This window comes from Ceratotherium simum, chromosome Y, assembly GCF_057802395.1.
Source record: "Ceratotherium simum simum isolate JZ-2026a chromosome Y, ASM5780239v1, whole genome shotgun sequence".
Taxonomy (NCBI): Eukaryota; Metazoa; Chordata; class Mammalia; order Perissodactyla; family Rhinocerotidae; genus Ceratotherium; species Ceratotherium simum.
Window position 1 is genome coordinate 12,743,459 of NC_141941.1, and position 24,953 is coordinate 12,768,411.

A 24,953-nucleotide genomic window follows, 5' to 3' on the forward strand; every position below is an offset into this window, starting at 1 on the left:
AGGTGTTTTAAGACCTGAGAGATCATCTACTTACAATTATCTTTGAAGTTGATTGTTATCATAGAATTAAAATCACATAAGTATAAAGAATAATCAGAGACTGTTAAATTGATCATTATGTATTTACTCAACCTTAACAGAGCAGACAAAATAAGATTCACATTAGTGAAAAACCCCTATAAAATGCCTTTGGAAAGCAAAATAAGACTGCCTCATCAATTTTGTGTCTTCATGAAAGATATAAGCTGTAAAAATAAAGTAGCATAATTAGCACTGCATCCTTTTTTCAGCTGTTTTCATTTACAGTTTGAAAGAGGTAGATATCTGTGCAACACCTGAAAAATGAACCATGATAATCAGGTGTAACAAGGCAGTTTTTTGTGTAACTTAAGAAAATATTGCTCTCATAACCACAAAATGTGCTTCTACACATCTGAAGATGAAATGGTCTGTTACTCTAGAGCCATGTTTTTTCTGTGCCTTAGAATCCATTACCACTGTAGCTTTTACAACTACAAAGCTTCCACAAAGTGGTGCAACAAACACAATTTAACTGATCGCAACTTTGTTTTCCTGGGACAGACACGGTGTTTTCAAACAAGGGTTGACAAACAAAGGGTCAGATAGTAAATATTTAAGACTTGCTTAACTCAATAGTTGTAGTATGAAAGTAGCCCTAGCCAAGACAGAGATGGTTTGCCAGCTCCTGTTCTAGAATATAGTAGATATCGCACATGCTACAGAGCCATTTAGAAGGGAACCCTTCTCACAGGGTCCTTTTTATCCCATTTGGTAACAAGAGGAAAAATTCTGAAAGTAAACTAAATGCTTCCCAAACAGAATCCAAATCCTTTTAATATCTTATATTACTTCACAGAATGACATCTAATACACCTAGTACACCCAAAAAAATGCTATCAGCCACATTTCTTTGAGCCCAAGATTTACCTTCCACACAAAACAACTGCCACAGAGAAGTATGGTTGGCTAACTACCTGTAAAAAATGTTAAGAGCAGGGTTCTGGTGAAATCTGATCATTAGTATAGACTTTACAGTAAATTATATTTGTGACATATATCTTCATTTCCCCTCAATGACATGGGTCCAATATTTCACTTAGTAGCTCAAGAAGATTCTTACAAAAAGCTGCTGGAGGGGTTGGTTTTGTTTTGCCAGTTACCGCAGAGTAATTAAATTTTCAAATTTCATGTAGATTTCTTTTCCTTCACTGTGTGGCCCCTTGATTAGCATAGTCAGTGGTGGGAACTATCGCACACTGCGTGCATTTTTTCCTATTAGATAATTTTCCATTTTCAACCTGTTTTAGATCATACATGTGAAACATAAATAAAACTGTTTAGCTTTAGACATTAAAATAACAAAAGAAATACGGAACAACAAAGTTCAGAAATTTCTCCATTCTAAATGCAGAGATCTAGATATTGACTTTTTCTTTAAACATGTGTTCTAACCTGAAACTAAAGCAGTACAACTATGTTTAGTCACATAAGCAAGCAATGAAGGCTGCTTGTTCAATGACTTGCCTGCATATTCTACTTTCTTTACAAACGACATCTTCATATACATAGTTGGCCATGACTTTAAGACTTACAGTCATCTCAATTTGACATGTGATAAAAATATTATCAAAGAGCTAATCTGAATCATATATGCTGTGCTTGCTTCTTGTCCCACACTCAAGATTTATCTTCACTTGGCAATTAAATGAGCTACTAGATAAAGCTATTCATCTTTATATTTTCTCCTTTTTATATTCATGGACTAGAGTGTTTAAATTAGTACTAGTTTTGAATAGGGGAACCATGATCAGAACAAGTCTCAATTAAATTATGATTAATTATATGCAAGGGGCAGGGATAAGGCAATGAACACACAGATACATTGAAGGGACAAGGCAAGGAACACATGCAGTCCAATGAACAGGAAAATAAGGCAGATGTTCAATAGAGTTGTGGGAAATGTATACATTAAAACAAAGCAAAACTGCTAAGCAGACTCCTCTACCACACAGTCCAATAGTTCTAAGAAAATACAGATGTAGTAAAAAAAGGTAAGAAAATTTTCATCACAAAACCAGCAGTAACTACTACAGAAAAGTTATACACAAAATATCTCTCTAGATACAGTGCTCACACTTCAGGTTAGTCAACTGAATCAAAGCCCGGAAGAGATCATGTGGAAAGACTCCTTTGAGCTGAGGTTCGTTTCACTTGTTGCTTTGCGCTCAGCCTCCAGATAGCCTCCTGGAGCTCTTTTAGAGGAAGTGTTCAACACTTTCTGAGAATCAAAAGCAGTGCAGGGCTGTATCTCAGGTGTTGCTAAATATATTCCTGCTGCTTTTACAGAGACCTGCTCTTTCAGGACTTCAGCCTTCTCATTGAGCTCATTTCTTTCCATTTGAAGAGCTCTACACAGCTTCTCTAACCGTTCCAGTTTTATTTGAAAGGTCTTGTACTCTGTATCACGAACAGTTTTCTAAAAGAAAAAAAAAGACCACCACCACAGAATTTAACCTTTGTATGTAAATGTAAAAATGTAAACACAAATTAGCTCACTGTATATAAAATTAAGCAATTTGAGCCATATTGGAAACTACTTTTTATCATCTCTTGAACCTCACTATAAACCGATATTTAAAATATTTACAATTATTCTGGAGCAATGCAAAAAATTACATTCTCTTTGTCATATTTCTCTGTGTAACCAAAATCCACTTCTTGACTTGAAGTATTGACTTAATGAAGTTTTAAGGAAACTGAGGATCTTAATTTAAAATGTTCAAAATACGAATATATTAAAAGTTCTTATGTCTACCTCATTTTTTGTTCCCTTCCACCATTTTTGAGCCATAATATTCTCCCTTCTGAACAGTTATAAACTAGTCCTATCGAGTTTATGAAAGGTAGAAGTTTAGAATTGCAAATGGAATACATTTCAGCTTTATTTATAGCAAACCAGACAAAAATTGCTTTGTTGCCTTTTGGAAAAGAGTAAGTCGAAGTAGAAAAGCCATGGCAAGTTTGTGCTCTCTCCACAGGAAATCTGAATAAAGTCTTTTCTGAAGAGCAGGGACTCTTCAAGTTGTGGCCTTTCAACCAGCAACTTCTATATTATCTGAATACTTGTTAGAAATGCAAATTCTTGGCCACACTCCAGATCTAATGAATCAAAAACTATGGGGGGAGTAGCATATCGGTTTAACAAGCCTTAGTCTGCATAAACTGCAGTTTGCTACAGAAGCAAGCAAAACATAGTTAACTTTATAGCTGTCTACAACACAAACCTGGGCTAATTTAATTAGTTGGGGAAAGAAGATTAAATACCTCACTCAAGACAATCTAACCCACTGCAGCAAAGAGACCATACTCAAAACTGCAGTTACTTAGCAATCTCCAGAAGTTCTACTTTGCCTTAACACTGAAAGACATGAACATTCACTATTCGGCCATGTAAAACCTGCTCACCTCTTCAGCCATTTGCAGAAGTACTTTATTATTATTTTCCCATTTGGTACGCCATATTAGCATCTCTTTTTCCAGTTTTTTAATTTTCTTTGTCATCTGTGGATCAACACAATTGCAAATTTAAATTCTAAGTTGCATTCCCTGACCACCACAAAAACATTTTATAACATTCTTCTTCTCCCTCCTCACTGCACTTGCGTCAACCAGCGATGCCTGTCTTTATAAAAGTAGCTGCGCCTGTCTGTTCTTGGTAGAACTAACAGATGCCCTACGGTGGCAGCAGCAGGAACCAAAGCAAGGAGTTTCCTATTATGAGAAAAACAAATTTGATCTCCTCAATTTTAGGGGAAGCAGTGCATGGCAACTTTAGACACCACAACCTGAACTCTCTCAGTTAAGGCTGGAGTACAATTTATTCCAGCTGGAGGTGGCAAGAGATGATTTCCTACAACTCCTTCTCCAGTTGTATGGAAAAACGTCCACGTTCTTGAGTTTTCTGTAAAGACAGTACATTAAACTAATTCACCAGATTCCTGGAAAGACAGAGATTCTCAGCCCACAAAGAGATTAAGAATCTAAAACCACATTAGTATTAGAACTAGTGGCAGGATAATTTAGGTAAGTGACTAGGAAAACGATATTAGAATTATTAAATCCTTAGCATTAGTCATCCTCACAACTCACAATACTATTTTATTTCAGATTTTGTTGAAGATAAAATGGGTCCAAACATAAGGGGCACATTCTTAAACCAATGCTACAAGATTCCAATTTTCAGAAATTCAGGATGAGCTTCAGCTATGCCCGTCAATCACCCACAATTCCAACATTCCTTTATTGTTGGTCTGCACATCAGCTTTGTTTCAGGTAGAGATACTAAGCCTGGCACTGTTAAAGGAAACAAGGATAAGATAGAGCCAATGCCCCATGCCATGGGTAATTACCCTCAGAAGTACCACAAGGCAGAGTGTGACAAAGTCCATGGGGACAGGTCATAGAAGATCAGGGTTGAGTGCTGACCTACAGTGATCTCTACAACCACTAGCAGAGCAGAAGGTATTCTAGTCCAGAGGATTCTCCAGAAAGACAGCAAACTTTTCGGGTCCCTGTCTTAAACTGTTCCATGTCAAGAGCACCCACATGCTACAGCGCAGCTAACATTTTCACTGTGCATAACAGTCCCCCTCAAATGGAGACTCAGCTGAGAGGACTGGGAGGCAGAATTAATCTGTTGCTCACTGAATTCTCCACACTACTAGGTCTAAAAGCACCTGAAGGCAGTAACAGGAGCACTTAACATGGCCAAGCATTGTTTGAAATATAGCAGATACTTTTGTTAATCTCCGTTTTAATCATGAAGGCACAGAAAGGTTAAACAACTTGTCCATGGTCTACAATCCATCATGCAAGAGTTATTAATCCAAGAAATTTGACTCACGAGCATATCCTCTTAACCACCACATAAGATCTAATCATAATCATGACTAATATCTATTAAATGCTTACAAAATGCCAGGCCCTACTGTTACTTCCACTCTGTTGACCACCCCTAAGTCCCAATTTTAAAGGGAAAATGCTAAGCTAAATAGGTTGCCCCAAAGAACTCACACAATGCAAACAACAGATCTCAGTTCCAGAGTCCGTGCTCCCAACAAAGGTGCCCCCTGTTCATTTTGGGAAAGAGGCAGATAACTGTACTCTTTAAAACTGCCCATTAGCCCATATTCTGAACTGGAATGACCCAAAACATTTTCTACACGGAACTGTGACAACTAGTTAAATTTTATATGGATGCCCCTCTATACTGTATCAATAAAGATCAAATTTAAAAGAGTAAAAACATTTTAGGCATTAGCTAAATCCCCAGAAATAATCTATTCCAACCAAAATACATTGTTACTTTCCTTGGCCTAGATTTTTAAAAACCAATTTACCCAATGCTTTGAGGAAAAACTGGTGAGTGACCATCTAGCAACAGATTGTCTTTAATAGGAGAATCCTCTTTAATAATGACAGAATTTTGAGAGTATCAAGATCATTAGCAGCTTGGGGTAATTTCAGGGCAAAATGCCTGAATAAGCCAGTGGAGGATCAGGAAAACTAAGGTTAAGCTTGTACCAGAAATGTCAACTCATCCAAATACTAATTACACTTAACATAACTGCATATAAATTTAGTAGTAATATTCTATTAAACAAATGACAATACCTTTTCCATTTCCTGCCTGAAGGTTGTAAAGAGATCATTGCTTTTTGCCATGGTAGTCTGGAATTCTTCAAACTTATCCATATAAACAGAAAGCTATAAAACAAAATTATCAAATATTCTGAGTTCCAGATAAGTGATTTAAAATCCCAAAGACTTTCAAAAGAACACAGTATGGCTAAATATTAGTTATTTGTTATTAGTTATTTGTTATAAGTAATAAAAATGAGAACAAATCAATCTTTGAACAGAGATGGCTGAAATTCTTATAACCTACTGAAATGCACTGAAATTTAGCAAATTTTGTTGGTTTAGTTTCAGTGTAAATACTTAAAATGTAGAAACATTTACTAGCTCCATTCCATCAATTACATTAAAAACTAAAGCACAGTGGTATAGCTATAAATTTCATATAACCATAATGCTTTATGCACCACCCCCTCTCCTTACATTTAAAAAACTATTCTTGGAAAAAGATCATTCTTTTAGAGTACTACCTGCATAGTTCTTAACTTGACATCAAGGCTACCTCTTTCTTTAACATACGCAGGAAAATGAAAGAGAAGCCAAAGAAAGGTTTGGTTGGAGGAGAAAGAATTTACTGCGAGTACAGTTGAGGGGGAAAAAAAGCTAAAAGAGGTAGAAGCACCAAGTTTTCTTTTAACCACCCCTCCCCCAAGGACTTTTTATTCTAGCTGAGAAAATAATGCTGACTGAGAAGCCCAAATACTGGCCTACACTGCGTAGCTCATAAGTGGCAACCACCCTCACACCAGACTACAAAACTTAGGTCAAGACACACCAACAGACTATGAGATCATCAACAAATGCTGGAAACTATGTGGTAAAGGCACAGAATGAGACTGATTCTTAGGAAACACAGCCCCATTTAGGGAGCAGGAAAAGGAAGAGGTGACAGCAAAGGAAACTAATGATCAGACAAGAAAACTCAGAGCGACAAAGATCACAGACAACAGAAGTTGCACTGATAACAACAGTACAACAGAATCAGAGCTGGCCTGTGAACTTGGTAAAAAGACCCTCTGGTGACTTATACTGGAGAAATTGTCAATGACTCCCACCTTAAAGAACATCTTTCAAAGCCATATATGGACTTTCTATTCCTTCTCCACTTTGATTCTCTTCTCCATTTATATGGACAACAGAGTGTACACGGCCAATAAGGGGTTTAAGTTTTCCAGAAGATTGCTAGTGGGATCATAACTTATGGTGGAAAGTTCAAAAGACTTCTGGTATTTGACTCCTCTTCAATTTTCACTGTAAGTTAGGGCAGCTTAATGTAATATCACATTATAAAATGTTTCCAAAGATAAACGCCACTCAAAAGGGCTGCTCATGAAGAAGGATGCCAGTCTCAATGTGTTAGCGTATTTTAAGAAGAGAGTCCTCACCTTACACATTATATAATAAAGTTTTAAAGTAAGTACTACTTTTTTCAACAGAATGCAATCTAGGCTAACTAAAAGAGAATAAATTATACACATAAATACCTAATTGCTCCCATCTGTAGAAACTAGGTAGGTATTAGTAAACTTTCAGAGATGGGGAGAACAATCTTTCCTGTATTTTTTCTGTAAGTGAGGATGCAGCTTCTGCTTCCTTTATTCCACACAAAGAAAGCAAATAAGAGACTGCAATAGGACATGAAAGGACTGAACTCAAAAAATAGGGAAAACCCCAATTTTTTCAAAAAAAAATACACACAGACACACCTGGAAGTGGACCTGTGTGTGCCTATGCAATTTTTTAAACAACACATAGAACAAAATATGTATTTTCTGCCTGTTTTATTTTCCTCACAGAACAAAATTCATGAGACACTGGAGAAAATATCTAGGATAGTATAGAGGGGACACTGAAGATAGGCTGACCAGCCATCCTGATTCGCCTGAGACTGAGGGGTTTCTCAGGACACAGGACTCACAGTGCTAAAACAAAGAAAAGTCCTAGTTAAGTTCTGATTAGCTGGTCACCCTAAATAAAGAGGAAAATTCCAAGAGGACAAGAGATCTATTCTTTGGTTTTAACTGGCTCTTGCTGGGAACAAGGAGACTCACAAATTCTACTATCTTCTGTTGCCAAGTTACCTGCTGTTTTAATTCTACTTCTTGCTGTTTCATTTCTTCATATTTGTGTCTTGATTCTGTTGCTTCTTCTAATAACTAGAAAACAGAAACATTCTGGCAAAATACTAATAGTAATTACACGAGTGGCAAAAATGTCAAATGACCAGATACTCAGGCTTAGCCTTTCCTTTTCATTATTTTAGGAAGAATCACACATCAATGGGTGAAACATCCTATTATATCAATTACCAATTACATCTATCTTTGCAAAGTGTACCACCTGTCAACATTTAGGGAGAATCTTTCAACTGCTTAAGGAGAAAAAGTACCCTACAGGCACAACAAGGTTTATAAAACTCAAGGATAAATGGTTGTGTTTTAGGTGAAAATACTTAGATGTCTATACTCAGAAGCAGAAAACATGGCTAGGAATCTTGACATTACCTGGCTGGTTTAGAAAGACCCTCTACTCCATGAGAGGCAAGATGAAGCAGCTGGAAAGGGTATGCAGCAAAGCAATGAAAACAGAGATCAGGGTTCTGATTGCCTTTCAAAAAGTTGAGGAGAGGAGGGTCTAGTTAATATACCTGGGTTTTTAAGAAAATTGTACAAGTAAAGTTGCATAGCAGGCAGTTGTGAAATTCAGTCCTTGATTTTCTGAAGTAAAATGTCAGACATAGCCCAAACAAGCCTTAAAAGGTCATTAAATCAATAAGATAGTATACACACGTAATATGTGTGGGGTGTGGGTGCGTGTGTGTGTGTGTGTGTGTAGACTATGTACGTTTACACACACATACAAACTATCCTCCAAGTTGGAACTACCACCCGTTTCTTCAGTTGTGCATCAGGTATCATTGCTGTCTTACACTGAAGGCCCACGCTGTAAAAAATGCATCTCTCTAAAGGCTAGACTCCCACTTGGTATAAGTTGTTCACATCATGAGGAACACTGAGGAGTATTCCATACCATGCTTACCTCAGGGCATAGGCTACTTGAACAAAATGCTGGATGGAACAGTCCACCATTACTATAATCATTTCTCACTTTACAGATTTTTTTTTTATATTTAAGTATATATAGTTTAATCTGCATGTGTTCCATATGAGATTTCACTATTTTCACAGTTACCAAGACACAAATCATCTGAGCACATATGCAGGCAAGAATGCTGCATGATTAGGAAATAGAGAATTCTGTTAAAATTTATGAAAAATTACACCAGAGTAGTTTCAACACTTTCTCTATTTTCAAGTTAATTACTTAGAAAAAATGTAACAAAATGTAGGAGATCCATGTTTGGGAAACTTGGTGTGAAGTTTAATTGATCCTAGCTCTCGAAGCCTAACCTGCCAAACAAGTGACAATTCTTGAATCTGGTGACCATTACTTAAACATCAAGATAATATTCTAGATATGGAAAAATCAAATGTGTTCAGGTCTTTCCACTAATTTTTTTTCCAGTATATTTTTATATGAAAATTTCATCAGAAATAAAAATCTGACTATATTCCAATATTTCTCAATCTAGAGAGTGAAAAACCAAATTGCATGCCCCAGGTCTATGTAATTGATGAATGAGTTTAAATGTTTTAAATAGCTTTGATCACAATTTTGGCAGTAAGATTTTTGAAGAAATACAACTTACAAATTCTCTTTCTCTTTGATGTTTTTCATCAGCTTCCTTTATGAGCTGTGCTGTTTGCTGAAGCTTGGCATCCACAAGCTGCTGTTGCAGTTCCTTATGTTTGAACACTTTATCAATATGCTACAGGAAAAATAAGAATTCTTCCATCACTTACTGGAAAACGGTACACGACGGTAAGGAGAAATAATACAAGTTATAGCAACTTGCTTCCCTGTTTTTCCTAGCTAATAACACTGGGTCTTTCTGTCCATATCTTTGCAGAAGCATCTATTTACATGACCTTGCAAATCATCCTGCACCTGCAAGAATGATTCCCTCTGAGTGCTACCCCATGCCTGCCATTTTGGAGGTGGGCTATTCCTGTCAAATTTCCTGTTTCCGCTCTACATTGAAAATTAGGCTCCAACAATCAAGAACAAAATGGGCAAGGAGAGCAAACTACTAAACTCATTCACCATACACATAATTCCTGGACATTTTTCTCCTCACTAAATTACCCAAATTTCTTAGTGTAGATAGTAGTGTGATATAATGGTAGGAATCCTGGCTCAGTGGATGGCCTTGGACAAATTCTGTCCCTTCATGAATCTCAGTTCCCTTCTCTATAAAGATCTACCTTGCAGAGTTAAACTATTTAAGGTGCTTGGTGCCTGGCACGTATGAGACACTTGGTAAGAGAAGAGGTCGGTAATATTCCCAAACTAAATTGCTGAGTGGTGTTTATGTACAACAAAGTCATCAGAACATCCTTCTTAGAAGGAGAATAGTAGCTCTTTTAGTTATGCTATCCCATGTGACAGGAAGAAATGCTTCTTGATAATCAGTAACCTAATGAAGTTTTGAGAAGGGCACAGGTCTGTCCTCGATGGTGAATAGTTTGATTAGGTTACTGAATTAATTTATGACAAAAAAAGAGAGAAAATTCTATAATATGTAAAATAAACAAGACTTACAAGTAATATGACTTGAACATATACCTTCCAAATTTGCCACATTAATAGCAACATAGACTTTCTTTTTTTTTTTTTTTGTGAGGAGATCAGCCCTGTGTTAACATCTGCCAATCTTGCTCTTTTTTTGCTGAGGAAGACGGCCCTGGGCTAACATCTGTGCCCATCTTCCTCCACTTTATATGGGACGCCGCCACAGCATGGCTTGCCAAGCAGTGCGTCGGTGCACACCCGGGATCTGAACTGGCGAACCCCCAACCACGGCAGCGAAGCACACGCACTTAACCACTTGCGCTACCGGGCCAGCTCCTAGGCTTTCTTAAAAAACAACAAAAGTTAAAGACTCCTTTTAAGAAAATGAATACTTGATAAACTAAGTCTAATAAAAATAAAATTAACTCTGTAGGTCCAAAAAGAGTTTTTTCAGTAAAAACACTGCAAGGAGAAAAACGAGAGGGAAATCTATACAATAAAAAAGACTTGAGACATAACAACCAATGAAATGTATAAGCCTTGTTTGGCTCTGATTCAAACAATCTTAAAAAGGGGGACAGAGAAATGAGAATGACAGGGTGTTTGAGTAAGCTGTTACTGTTGCATTTCTAGGTTTGAAAACAGTATTGTGGTTCTGCTTCAGAAAGAATATTGTCATTTCAAGATACACATTCAAACTGTACTGAGTGAAACAACGTAACATCTTAGATTTGCTTAAAAACAGATACAACAAGGGTTGTTGGTCACACAAGAGGATAACCGCTAAGCTGAGTGATGTATTCTACTTTTAAGTTTGACACTTTCCATAATAAGAAGTCAGAACACTGTTAAAAGATGGAAGGGAACGGTAAAGAAAAATACTCAGAATCTTAAAAATGGTTTCAAAGGCTGTATGTAAAACTACAAATTAAAACAATCTAAAATATGAATTGAAAACTGGATAAATGCCAGAACCATTTTTTTGGTAGTAAAACACATATAAAATTTACCATTTTAACCAATTTCAACTGGACACGATCTATTTTAACTAGCAACTTTAATCTGTTTATGTAAGGGGTACCACACACATAAAAGAACAACACTTGACTAGCATGAAACATAATGAAGGCAGGGGATGCACCCTGTGGAAAACCCAAAACCTCTTACCCTGCACATTTGACCTCTGAAAGTAAGGAAACTTAAATGAGCAGGTTGTCACCAATTTGCTTTAATCTAGACATCACATAACTTCCATGCTAGCTTGTAAAATAATTGCAATGACCGGGTTCTGCAGCCATAGGTCATTCCTGTAAACTTTTTACTTCATTTGGAGTGTGGCCTCCACGAAGACTGGGCGATGGGTCAGAAAAAGGCTCTTCTTCCTCCCAAACAGTATAGGAGGTAGAATGCAAGGGCAGTATACTTCTTATCATAGAAGTCTGAGGCATTAGGTATTTTGGGGCCAATATTTATTTATTGTTAGGCTGGAGATGGGAAAAACGATCTGTATGCTAAAATCACAATCTTCCAGTATCACATGGAAAATGAGTAGTACTTAACGTGTCTCCTAGAAATTACCTCACATATCCAAATCTATTGACTCCTGGGCCATCAAGTGATGATCCCAGTTAGTCCTTCATGTCACGTGGTGCCTAATCTTCTCCTAATAAATGCCTGACTTCTACTACGCGTATATGAAAGTTCTGAAACATTGTTCCAACAGTTTGAAATCAGTAATGAATAGTGAAACGGCAATAGTAACACAGTAATAGTCAAATGCTCTCTACATAAACCAAATGTTTTTACCTCCTCCCTCAGTGCATATTGCTCAATGAGCTTCTTCAGCTTCTCTCCCAGTTCGATGTTTTCCTGGCGGAGTTTGGCATTGTGTAAGTCATGTTGTTCCAGCTGTGCCTGGATTTCATTTAAAGTAATTTGGAAATGTGCAGTTGCTTCTTTACGTCTTTCTTCCTCCTCTCGTGCCTGCTGTATATTTTCTTCCTTATTATCCAAAACAATTTCTGTTAATAGTATAAACCTATAGATAAAATGCTCAAAAGATTATGCTGTTGCGATGTGGGTTCATTTAATGCTACCCAAAGTGTTGCTCCTGAACTGCAATTTCTTCTCCTTATCTATGACTAGAAAGCTCTCGTTTAAGAGCAAGGAGGTTTTCCTAAGTAGAGAGAGATGCGAAGTCCCTGCTAGAAAATGTGTTGCTTGATCATCTAGATATTCACTACACTATAGTACAAGCAGGGAATTTCTCCACACAGCCATGTTCTTCCACATTATTTTCCCAACCATCCTCCTCACTAGTTAGGCACGGCACCATCCTAGACGAGCCTGAAGATATATGTCCCATCTAGCAGCTCACTTTCTGAGTCACACTTCCCATTCCCTAGAGGGCAAAGGACAAATGGAATCTATTTTATAAAGCTTACTTTCAGGTCTTCCTAGGATACAAGCCTCACAATACCTTTACCTAAACAATTATCAGTCCAGTCCAAATGCTGACTTGTTATGGAGGTGTTGGGGAAGAGGGAGAATCCCCCATGGCCCTTCCCTTAAGGTTCTTACGGCTGGCCAAATAATTAAAAAGACAGGTTAGCAGGAGAAAACAATACCAAGTTTAATAACCTGTATACATGGGAGAAACCAGGGTAACTGACTTTCTCAACAAAATGGCAGAGATTCTCATTTTAGATACTATCTTCAGCTAAAGACAAAGGAGGACGTTGGGGGTGGGAGGTTTGGGATTTCAGAGGGGAAGAAGAAAATTCACATGAAGAGAGAAATGTAAATGTTTGTCAGACAATTCTGTGCAGGGCCACCTATAGAGAATGTGGCCGGAGAGACAGAAATCAAAGTAATCAACAGTATGTAGATTTAAGGCCTCTCCTTGCATAATGATAAGAGTTTCTACAAGTAAAGCCATCCCCCCCTCTTCCCAGCACACAGAGAGAGATACCTTTACAAATGTAAATACTTGGTAAACAGAACTTTTAAAAGAACGGGCTTAGCAAGGACCTTGCCAGTCTGTCACTTTTAGGGGTAAGTTTGGGGGAAGGTTCAATTTCCTTTCAGAGAAAATAATCAAGGTAAAGAGACATATTTCAGGGTGGCCAACTTTTGATCTCCCACAGAGGAAAAAAATCTACTTTTATTACATCTAAATCCAAGGTTTCAAAGCAAAGAACAAATATCCTCACACCAGATGAGGATTCATTCCATGAGTTGTCCTATATTCTAGGTCCTTGGGAGTCTGCTGTCATAGGGGTAATTGGACATCTTGCTAAATCTAAATCATACTCAAACTGTACCTGCTTAGCTACTGGTAAAGGCAGACGTGTTCGCATTATAGGAGGCAGATGCTTTCTAGAAGTTTCTAGTAAAATACATGTAAAATTTGTATTTTCCTTCTTCCCCTGTTATACAAACTTTGATACCTGCTCCCTCTTCCTTTATAATTAGCCTAGGTATAAGGACTATTCTAAAATATTTAGCAACTGAATAGCTGAAGAAGGGCAAAGAGTAGTTATTTGAACTCATCAATTAGCAACCAGAGTAAAGGTCTGCTACCTACTTTTCCTTCTCAAATCCATTCTGATTCAAGTTTGTTGCTACCAGTTTCTTCATTTCAGCTAAGCATTTCATTCCTTATCCAGGGGACACGGTAATCAACTACACATTGTTGGTCAGCAGAATATTGCGCAGTCTTGAGCTTTCGAAGCAGGAGGGCTATGGATATAAACATCAACAGGATCTAGATTTCCTGTGATCAACTATGAGGCATATTAGGAGCTCTTCCTTGAATCCAAAACCAGAAGTTGAATAGAGTGAGTCTTAGACGAACAATCACCTCACACTCAGCATTAGCCCAAGCAAAACAAAAGCAACGTAGTACCTCTTTGAGGACCTCACAAAGTCCTCTGCTCAGGAACCTAATCTACCAGAGCAAGTGTACCTAGAAGTTATCAACCAGCTGCCATTATTACAACTAAGCCTAAGTATTTCCTGCAAAACAGCAAAGTGAACCAACTAACCTTTAATGTCTTGTTGTGACGCTGAAGTTCTCTGCAAAGAGACTCTAGTTTGCTTCTTGCCAAGATAGCCTTGCTGTGTTCACTCTGCAAGTGAACTTTTTCTTTCACAGTGTGAGCTTGCTTCCTCTGCAGAATCTTCATTTGTTTCTGAACATTCCTGCTCTCCTCCAGCTAAAATTAACAAGCACTTTATATTTAGGAAGTACAGTAAGAACCTTTGAGTTATAGCAGGAAAAATCATGCAACATTTTCTATTACTCTCTTCTTCAGTTGTGATAGGAAACTAAGCAAAGTTAGTGTAGGAAGAAAACCAATCTCAATGTCTTTTTTAAAATTAAAAACAAAAATGGAGCTCTTAGAAAAAGTTCCTATGAATCAACATCATCTAGTTTTACTTTTCTACAAGAACATACAAAGCCTACTTTCTTGAAACAAATAAGCAGCACTCAGGAGTCTGTGAACGAGAGACGCAATTTTAGAGTTAGATCAAATTATTCTATTCTATGCCAACAGATAAAATGGCAGTGTCACTGACACTTCAATAAAGCTTTCATGAAGAATAAATGTTGACAAGGCAAACATTTCAAGAACAAGAGTGACATATCCAAGAAACCTATCAACAATCGTTACAGGCAACTTACGTACAGCTACTAAAAATACGTTCATTGAAACACCTGCAGGAACAAAAGAGTTTTGCTTTTCTTAACTTGCAATGAGCTATAAACACAGCACATTTAAATTGGCTCTGGGTTCCGCACACGTCATCTATAACTCTCTCTCTTTCCCACTCCAAAGGTTCCGATATACCAGAATGAGTATACATACTATCACGTCTATTTTAATTGTATTCTTTAATGGTAAAAGCAACAACAAATTGCCAGTGTTGGCAGTTCAGAAGTGACTGCCCTACTGCACTAATGGTGACACATTACACTGAGCTATAAACGTACTAGACACTGAGCTAGACACTAGCCACTAACGATAAAAAAGTGAACAAAAGAGTCCCAGACGATGGGCAGAGGTGCAATTAATTTATAGATTTGATGTGGAGACACTGACAATCTGATGGCTTATCTTTCTCTAAGACATAAAAGCATCTGCTGAGAAGAGAGGTAGAGAGAAGTTGAGGGTTTATAGTAGCTAAAAAGATATGTATCTTGGATATTTTATAATAGTGTAGTGCCTGTGGAGAAAGGTTTTAAAACGACCACACCACAATGAAGAGTAGTTGCATTTTAATCTGCCTGGTTGTATTTTTGACTACCCATAGTGGGGATTCTCCAGCTAGGTGGAATGGATGAACAAGGGTAAAAGGAGCATTTCCAAAGAGAGTGATTATTATTACGTATAAAATCTAAAGGAAAAACAAACAAACAAACAGAGAAGGTGTATGGGCAAGGAGAAAATAGAGGGTCAACGTATTGTTGGCTGCAATGGTTACAAAGAACAAATCCAAGTATGATGGACCAATGGTGGTTATGATAGTATGAATGGGATATCTGTACCTGTGTCTTTAGAGGTCCTATGACACATGAAGTGATCAGAGCAGAGGGCAGCCAGGGATGTACAGCAATGACACAGTCAAGGAATAAGACCTGAAGTGATGTCAGGGAAGATGGTATGATAGAGAGAGCCAGGAATATGTCTCCACATCTAGACAACAACTGCACCATCAGAAACTGTCTGACATAATTAATCTGGAACTCGCAAGTCTATTCCAAGTCTTGCACCTTCCAGGCAATACTTGGCCAGTAAATTGTGGTTAATTCTGCTTCATTTAGGACAATAGCATGGTTATGCCTACTCATTCTTCCATTCCAGCGCCCAGTGGCAGGCAGCTGGCGTGGCTTACAAGAGCCAGAGTAGGCAATAAAGGCTCAGTTCTCCAAACATCAGGGATCTGTGTTCTGACTACTGGTTAATACATCTGATCATGCAGGTGCAGACACAGAGTTGGGTCACCATTGTTGCAACTGCCTCCATAGGAAGAAGCATGCCAGAAATTTAAGGAATCAGAGCCAATTTTATTATTAGTTTTTCACTTTCATTTATCACTGCTTCTCCTTTGGAGAGCCAGGAATTTAAGCACTACTATACTCAAAAGCAACCACATTATCTGGGAAATTTAGAAATTCCCCATGCAAGCCCAGGATCAAAGACGTCCTGAGAAGACCTTAAGTTTGCATCTCAGGTTGATCTCCAAGAAAGAGACAATGTACAGCAATAACAAAACAAAACAAACAAAAAACACCAACAAATCTTGGTAAAGAAAGAGAATCTAATCTAATTCTTGGGTTCAAATGTCCAGTTTTCAACAACAACCAAAATCATAAGGCATGCAAAGAAATAGGAAAGTATGGTCCATTCAAAGCAAAAAGATAAATCAACAGAAACTGTCCCGGAGGAAGACTAGATGGTAGAATTACCAAAGTCTTTAAAATAACTGTATTTAAAATGTCTAAAGCACTAAAAGACGACATGGACAAAATCAGCAAAACAATGTATGGATAAAATGGAAAAATCAGTAAAGATATAAAATATATAAAGATATAAAACATAAAGATATAAAAAAAGAGGCCCCAAAAAATCTGGAGTTGAAAGTACAATAACTGAAAAGAGAAATTCATGAGAGGGATTCAAAATCAGATTTGAGCAGGCAGAAGAAAGAATGAACGAACTTGGAGACAGTATGATGGAGATTATGAACTCTGAGGAACATAAAAAAAAAAGACTGAGGAATAATCTAAGAGCCTAAGGGAGCTGTGGGACACCATCAACTGGACCAATACATGCCTTGTGGGAGTCCAAGAAGAGAAGAAAGAGAAAAAGAGGCAGGGAGATTAAGTGAAGAAATAACGGCCAAAAATTTCCCAAATTTGATGTGCTATATGAATCCAGAAATCCCAGAAGCCCAGTGAATTCCAAGGAGGAAAGCTCAGATACCCACACTGAGACATGTTATAATAAAAATGTCAAATGCCGAAGTCAAAGAGAAGATCTTGAAAGCAGCATGAGGGAAAGCAACTCTTCACATACTATGGATCCTCAATAAGATTGTCAGTTAATTTCTCAGCAGAAATCTCAGAGGACAGAAGTCAGTGGCCTTCAAACTGCTGGAGGGAGAAAACAAAATTCTCAGTGGAGGATCCCATATCTGGCAAACTGTCCTTCAAATATGAGGGAGAAATCAAGACATTTCTGGATAAACAAAAGCTGAGGGAGTTTGTGACCACTAGACCTGCCCTGCACGAAATGCTCAAGGGAGACCTGCAGGTTGAACTGAACGGACACTAGACAGAACTCAAAGCAGTATGAAGAAATAAACATCTCCAGTAAAGGTAAATACATGGGCAATTACAAAGCTAGTTATTATTGTAATGGTGATGTGTACTCCATTTCTGTTTTCACATGAAGTAAGAGAGGATACCTGTTTTAAAAAAAAAAAAAAAGTAAGTCTATTTGGATGCACAATGCATAAATATGTAATTTTATGACCTTAATAACTGAAAATGGGTGGTGATAGAGCTGTAGAGAAGCTGAGTTTTTGATGCTTTTGCAGTTAAGCTGGTATAAATGCTAAATGTGTTAATTTCAGAATGCTAAGTGCAATTTCTGTAATAATCACAAAAAAATGGTTTTAGAATATACAAAAAAGGAAATAGAATTGAAATGTTTTATTACAAAAAAATTAAGTAAACACAAAATAGAGAGCAATGCAGAACACGAAGAGTAAAATGGTAAAAATCAGGCCTTCCTTATCAATAGTAACTTTAAATGGAAATGGATTCAACTCTCCAGTCAAAAGCAGAGACTGGCAGAATGGGTTGAAAACATGACTGAGGTGCATTCAAAGTGGAGAAGAGCTGGTGGAAAGCCCTCATCAGATTGCAGGCCTGTGGCTGGTGCCAGTGCCTTTTACTCTCAGTGTCAGGGTTCTAGCTCAAGACGGAAATGGACGAGGATCCTAAATTTTCCTGCTCCTATGGACATACCAAATCTACAACTATATATGGAACCCATATTGAGCACCCCAACTTTTAAGACATGAGATGTGAGAGATGGAGTCGCCAAAACATCTAGATTTGACAGCCAACAGGGCTTGCATCCGAGAGACCCACAAGGCTACATGGATCTGAGAAATGGTTTTTAAAGAACCCATGCATGTGGTCTAACTGATCCCTGGGCCCAACACAGAGGCAGCTGACTGAAACAGCCAGTCTCTCTGTGAAAGAGGCTATTAGCTGTGGCCTGAGCAGCAAGCTTCTAATTAAACATATATCTTAAGAGCCATTGTAATCCTCTCCAGAGACCTCAGAGGGTGGGTACTATCTTCATGCTCTTCCTCTGCTGTGCTCCAGAGGGCTGGTATCTCCCAGCAGGGAGCGTGTACATGCGTGTAGTGCCACAGGTTTACTTGGGTGTGCTAGGTTTTATGACTGTTGCCCAGGAGACACTCCATGACTACCTGGCTCTCACACACCCCAGTCTTTCTGTGAAAGAGGCCTATTTGCTTGGTTTGGAGCCTGAGGGGCAGGCTTCTGGTTTGACACACATCTAGAGCCTACTGAGGTGCCCTCCAGGGACAGAGGCTGGGGGTGCCATCATTGCACTCTCCCTCTGCCTCACACCTGATCACCAGTATCTTCCAGCAAAGAGCTTGTGCACTCATATGACACCCTGATTTTTCTGGCTGCTGCCCAGGAGATGCCCCGATTGCCTGGTTCTGGGGGACCAAAGCTGGAAGCTGAGGTTGCAGGTCCTGCAGGACTATTACAAATGGAGAAACAATTCCTGCTGGCTTTATTTTATTTATGAAAAAAATTTTAAAGTGTGTATAGAGGGACCGTACCTCATCATAATAAAGGCCATGTATAACAAGCCCACAGCTAACATCATACTCAACAGTAAAAAGCTGAAAGTTATTCCCTAAGATCAGGAATAAAACAAGATGCCCACTCTAGCCACTTTAACAACACAGTACAGGAAATGCTGGCCAGAGCAATTAAGCAAGAAAAAGAAATAAAAGGCATTCAAATTGGGAAAGAAGAACTGAAACTGTCTCTATTTGCAGATGACATGATATTATACATAGAACACCCTAAAAGTCTCCACAATAAACTGGTAGAACTAGTAAACAAATTTTATAAAATTGTAGAATACAAAATAAATATACAAAAATCAGCTATATTTCTATACACTAATAACAAACGATCAGAAAGATAGTTTAAAAAGAAATTTAAAAAGCAATCCCATTTAAACTTGCATCAAAAAGAATAAAATACCTAGAAAAAAAAATTTAACCAAGAAAGTGAAAGACCACCACTGAAAACTATAAGACACTGAAGAAAGAATTTTAATAAAACACAAATAAATGTTAAGATATCTGAGCTCATGGATTGGAAGAATTAATATTTTTAAAATGTCCATACTACCCAAAAGAATCTACACATTCAATGAAATTCTTATCAAAATTCCCATGGCATTTTTTACAGAAACAGAACAAAAAATCAAAACAGAAACACAGATCAGTGGAACAGAATAGAGTGCCCAGAAATAAACTCACACATACATGGTCACTTAATTTATGACAAAAGTGTCAAGAATACACAATGAGGAAAAGACAACAAATGGTTTTGGGAAAACTCAACAGCCACATGCAAAAGAAGGAAACTAGACTACTCTCTTACACCATATATATTAATCAACTCAAAATGGATTAAATACTTGAATGTCAGACCTGAAACCATAAAACTCCTAAAAGATAACACAGGTGGTAAGCTCCTTGAATTTGGTCTTGATAATGATTTTTTGGATCTGACTCCAAAAGCAAAGGCAACTAAACCAGAAATAAACAAGTGGGACTACATCAAACTGAAAAGGTTCTGCAGAGCAAAGAAAACCATCATTAGAACGAGAAGGCAACCTATGGAATGAGATGATTTATTTGCAAATCATATATCTGATCAGGCATTAATATCCAAAATATAAAAAGAACTCATATAACTCAATAGCAAATAACCAAGCAATCCAATTTAAAAAAATGTAGAGATCTGATAGACTTTTTCCAAAGAAGACACACAGATGGCCCACAGGTACATGAAAAGGTGCTCAAAGTCTCTAGTCATCAGGAAAACGCAAACCAAAATCACAACCATTATAAGACACCATTTCACTCCAATTATGACGGCTATTATCAAAAAGACAAAAAATTGCAAATTGGCAAGGATGTGGATAAATGAGAACCCTGGTGCACTGTTCCTGGGAATGTAAATTGGTCCACCCACTATGGAGAACAGAATCAATGTTCCTCAATTAATTAAAAATAAAACTACCATATGATCAAGCAATTCGACTCATATTTTTCTGGAGGAAACTAAGAGACAAACTTGAAAAGATACCTGCATTGCAGATTATTCACAATATCCAAGACATAGAAACAACCTAAGTGTCCAATGATGAATGAATGAATTAAAAAAGGGTCATATACATACAGACACACACACACAGTGGAATATTACTGACCTATAAAAACGGAAGAGAATGCTGTCATTTGCAACAACATAGATGAAACTTTAGGGCATTACGATAAGTAAAGGGAGTCAGACCGAGAAAGAAAATTCCATGTGATCTAACTTATATGCAGATCTAAAAAGAAAATAAACTCACAGAGGGAACAGATTGGTGGTTGCCAGAGTCTAGGGGCAGGGGAACAAAATGGGTGAAGGCAATCGAAAGATACAAACTTCCAGTTCTAAGTCCTGGGGATGTAACACACAGCATGGTGACTATAGTTAATAATGCTGTATTGTATATTAGACAGTTGCTAAGATAGTATTTCTTAAAAATTCTTATCACAAGAAAAAAATTTTAACTATGTGCATTGATGGATGTTACTGGACTTATTACGGTGATCACTTTGCATTATATACATACATCTAATCATGTTGTACACCTGAACTAATATAGTACGTCAATTATATCACAATAAGCGTAAATAAATGAATGAAAATATGATCTAACTCCATACTGTCTACAAGACATGCACTTTAAATCCAAAACAAATAGGCTAAGTAAACGGAGAGAAAAAGATATTCCACACAGAGTCAAAGATAGGTGGGGGTAGCTATACTAATATCAGAATATTGTGAAGATGGAAATACTACCAAAAGACAGTTACAAATTCAATGCAATCCCTATCAAAATATCAAGGACGTTTTTGCGAGGAGAAAAATCTATCCTAAAATCACACACACGTAATCTCAAGGGATCCAGAACAGTCAAATAACATTGAAAAAGAACAATACTGATATGGCAAGTAAAAGGACTGTATCCTTCTTTTTCCTATTTTGGAGGAGAGTAGGTGAAAAGGATGGAGATTTTGAAACATGGCTTTTGAATAAAAAAAATAAAACAACGTTTGCTTTGCTATACTAAAAACTGTGCAGCAACACCCCAAAGCAAAAAGGGTAAAAGAAAGTTAAGACAATCAACAGATACAGAAACACAACTAATGAATACAAGAGAAAACATTAAAGTCAAACAAGTGCAAGCAATGAGAAGATATTTTCCATTTAATAACTATTATTTACTGAGCATTTACTTTATGCTATCCATGCTTCCTCTGTTAAGTACTGTTTCCCCCATTTAAAAAATGTACAAACTGAGACTTAAGAGAAGTTACTTGTCGAAGGTCACGTAGGTATCCAGTGGCAATGCCAAGACTCAAACCAAAAGCGTTTGCCCTTTAAGGCGTGCTGGCTCTATTGCCTACGTGTCTTTAAAGTTCACAACAGCAAGGATGCTGTAAGTCGTCCACTCACATATATACCCACAGCCTTTACAAAGTTTCTCTCTTCTGCTTAGTAATTCAATGCTTATATTTATTAGAAATGGACTTGGGAGAATTACAAAGATGTAAGGAAAATACAAAATAACTTTAAGTGGAAATGTACTAAATTACATACAAAACATGTCCAATTTGTATAAAATACACATACCTAAGTAGTTATCTACAAACACAAAGACGAAAGAATTTTACAAACACTTTAAGAACAGTTAACCTCCAGACGATGGGTATATAGGTATTTTTTCTTTATATTTTGGACTTCAGGTACACAGAGTTGGATTAACCACAATTCTTGATTCATGACTCACTCATTGATGTATGCAAGGCCTTACTGACTGACTTAGCCCCCAGCACAAAAACTAATCGTTAAGACTTATTCACCTCTACTTGTTATGCCCCTGCAGTCCCAGATTCAAGATAATTACAACCCCCAATCCTGTTCATCCTTCCTTTGCTTTCCTTTTTATATTACTTAATTTCTTTGTTGCCATTTTATTTTGTTTTCATTTGCTTTGGTTTTATTTGCTTTTGACTTTATAAAAAGGGCATCAATGTAGTAGATTATCTTTTGGGAATTTTTAGTCACTCTAGATTATATTGCTAGCTAAGAGGCATCCAACCGTTGCACTTGCTACCTACACCATCTTAATCCCTGTGTAATATTCCACTTTCAAAAATGACTACCCTATCCATTCTCCTGTTATGTGTATTTCTGTTGTTCCTGGATTTCTTCATTATCCAAGGATATTAATCTTCTCGTATGTCTCCTGGGATAAACATACAAGAATTTTTCTAGGGTGTAAGCCTCGTGTCATTGCTGTAATATCTAAATGTTCAATTTTACACAATAATGTCAAGCTGTTCTCCAAAGGGCCTGACAGATTTACATCCCCAAGAACAATTTACAGACCCACTCTATCTTCAACACTTCTTATCATCAGAAGTCTTAACTTACACAATTAGAACAGCATAGAATGACATCTCTTTGTGATCTTGATTTGGATTCCTTGATCACTAACAGGGTCGAACATCTCTTTGTATGTTTTTCCTTCTCAAAAAAATGTCTCTTGTCCTTCTTCCATTGGGTTATTTGTCCTTTTCTGATTGATCATTAGATGTTATCATATATTCTTGATGCTAATCCTTGGTTGCTTATGTGTTGTAAATATGTCCTGCCTGGTTTATAACCTATGACTTCACTTCCTTTGAGCTGTCTTTGATGAGTAGGGATTCATTTGAATAAAGTCAAATTTTGCAAGTTTTTTCCTTCTAAGAGCTTTTGGTGTTTTAAAGAACTTTGATATCATAAAGAATTCTTTGGTTCAAAGTGGAAAAGTACTCATCTATATTATAATACCAAAACATTTTAAAGCGTAACTGAATTAATTATTTTTTTATTTTTATTAAGGTACAACTGACATTACATTATCTTTGTGTCAAGTGTACAACATGATTTGATAGTTGTATATATTGTGAAACGTTAACACATCTCACCACACATAGTTACAAAAGATTTTTTTGCTTTTGATGAGGACTTGTAAGACCTACACTTAGCAACTTTTTTTTTTTTTAATTTTTTGTTTATTGCAGTAACATTGGTTTATAACATTGTAAAAATTTCAGGTGTACATCACTGTACTTCTATTTCTGCATAGATTACATCATGTTCACCACCAAAATACTAATTACAACCCATCACCACACACATGTACCGAATTATCCCTTTCACCCTCCACCCTCCCCCCTTCCCCTCTGGTAACCACCAATCCAATCTCTGTCCCTATGTGTTTGTTTATTGTTGTTATTATCTACTACTTAATGAAGGAAATCATGCGGTATTTGACCTTCTCCCTCTGACTTATTTCACTTTGCATTATACCCTCAATTTAACTTTTTTTTTTCCTCAGTGTTTTAGTAGTCCTTCTCTGTTCCTTTCTTCTTCTATACAGAATTGATGGTCACTTTAGTTTGACCTCTGTCTGAAAGCTGTACTCTTTTAATTCCCCTCCTCCCTCATGTTTTTGATATCATATCTAACCTCTTTGTTGTGCATTTGTATCCATGACGTTCTAATCATGGAAATAGATAATTTTTCCTATTTGTGGTCTTTTCTTTTCCCCTTAAATCAGTCCCTTTAACATTTCTTGTAGCACTGGTTTCTTGGTGACAAACTCCTTTAATTTTTGCTTATCTGGGAAAATTTTGATCTCTCCTTCCATTTTGAATGATAACCTTCCTGGGTAGAGTATTCTTGGCTGTAAGTTTTTTCCTTTTAGCACTTTAAATATATCGTGCCATTCTCTTCTAGCCTGTAAGGTTTCTGCAGAGAAGTCAGCTGATAGCCTTATGGGATTTCCTTTGTACGTAACTTGACATTCTCTTGCGGCTTTTAGGATTCTCTCTTTATCTTTAATTCTGGACATTTTGATTATGATGTGTCTTGGTGTGGGCCTCTTTGGGTTTATCTTGTTTGGGGCTCTCTGTGCTTCCTGTACCTGGATGTCTGTTTCCTTCCTTAGGTTAGGGAAGTTTTCATCTATTATTTCTTGAAATAGCTTCTCTGACCCCTTGTCTCGCTCTTCTCCTTCCGGGAAACCTATAACACGGACGTTAGTGCGCTTGATGTTGTCCCAGAGGTCCCTTAGACTGTCCTCAGTCTTTTTAATTCTTTTCTCTTTTACCTGTTCACCTCGGGTAATTTCTTCTAGTCT

At 37.2% G+C, this 24,953-nt stretch overlaps 1 protein-coding gene across 1 annotated transcript in view; it reads right to left on the reverse strand.

Moving 5' to 3' along the window:
• Nucleotides 1-2,163: 2,163 nt before the first annotated feature.
• Nucleotides 2,164-24,953, reverse strand: part of LOC147911668 (gamma-taxilin-like) — a 33,731-nt gene continuing 10,941 nt past the window's right edge. Inside the window, 8 exon segments of the mRNA XM_087427919.1 lie at nucleotides 2,164-2,229; nucleotides 2,231-2,497; nucleotides 3,487-3,582; nucleotides 5,695-5,787; nucleotides 7,800-7,874; nucleotides 9,428-9,547; nucleotides 12,157-12,351; nucleotides 14,397-14,567. Of these exon segments, the coding sequence (XP_087284045.1) occupies nucleotides 2,164-2,229; nucleotides 2,231-2,497; nucleotides 3,487-3,582; nucleotides 5,695-5,787; nucleotides 7,800-7,874; nucleotides 9,428-9,547; nucleotides 12,157-12,351; nucleotides 14,397-14,567 (1,083 nt within the window).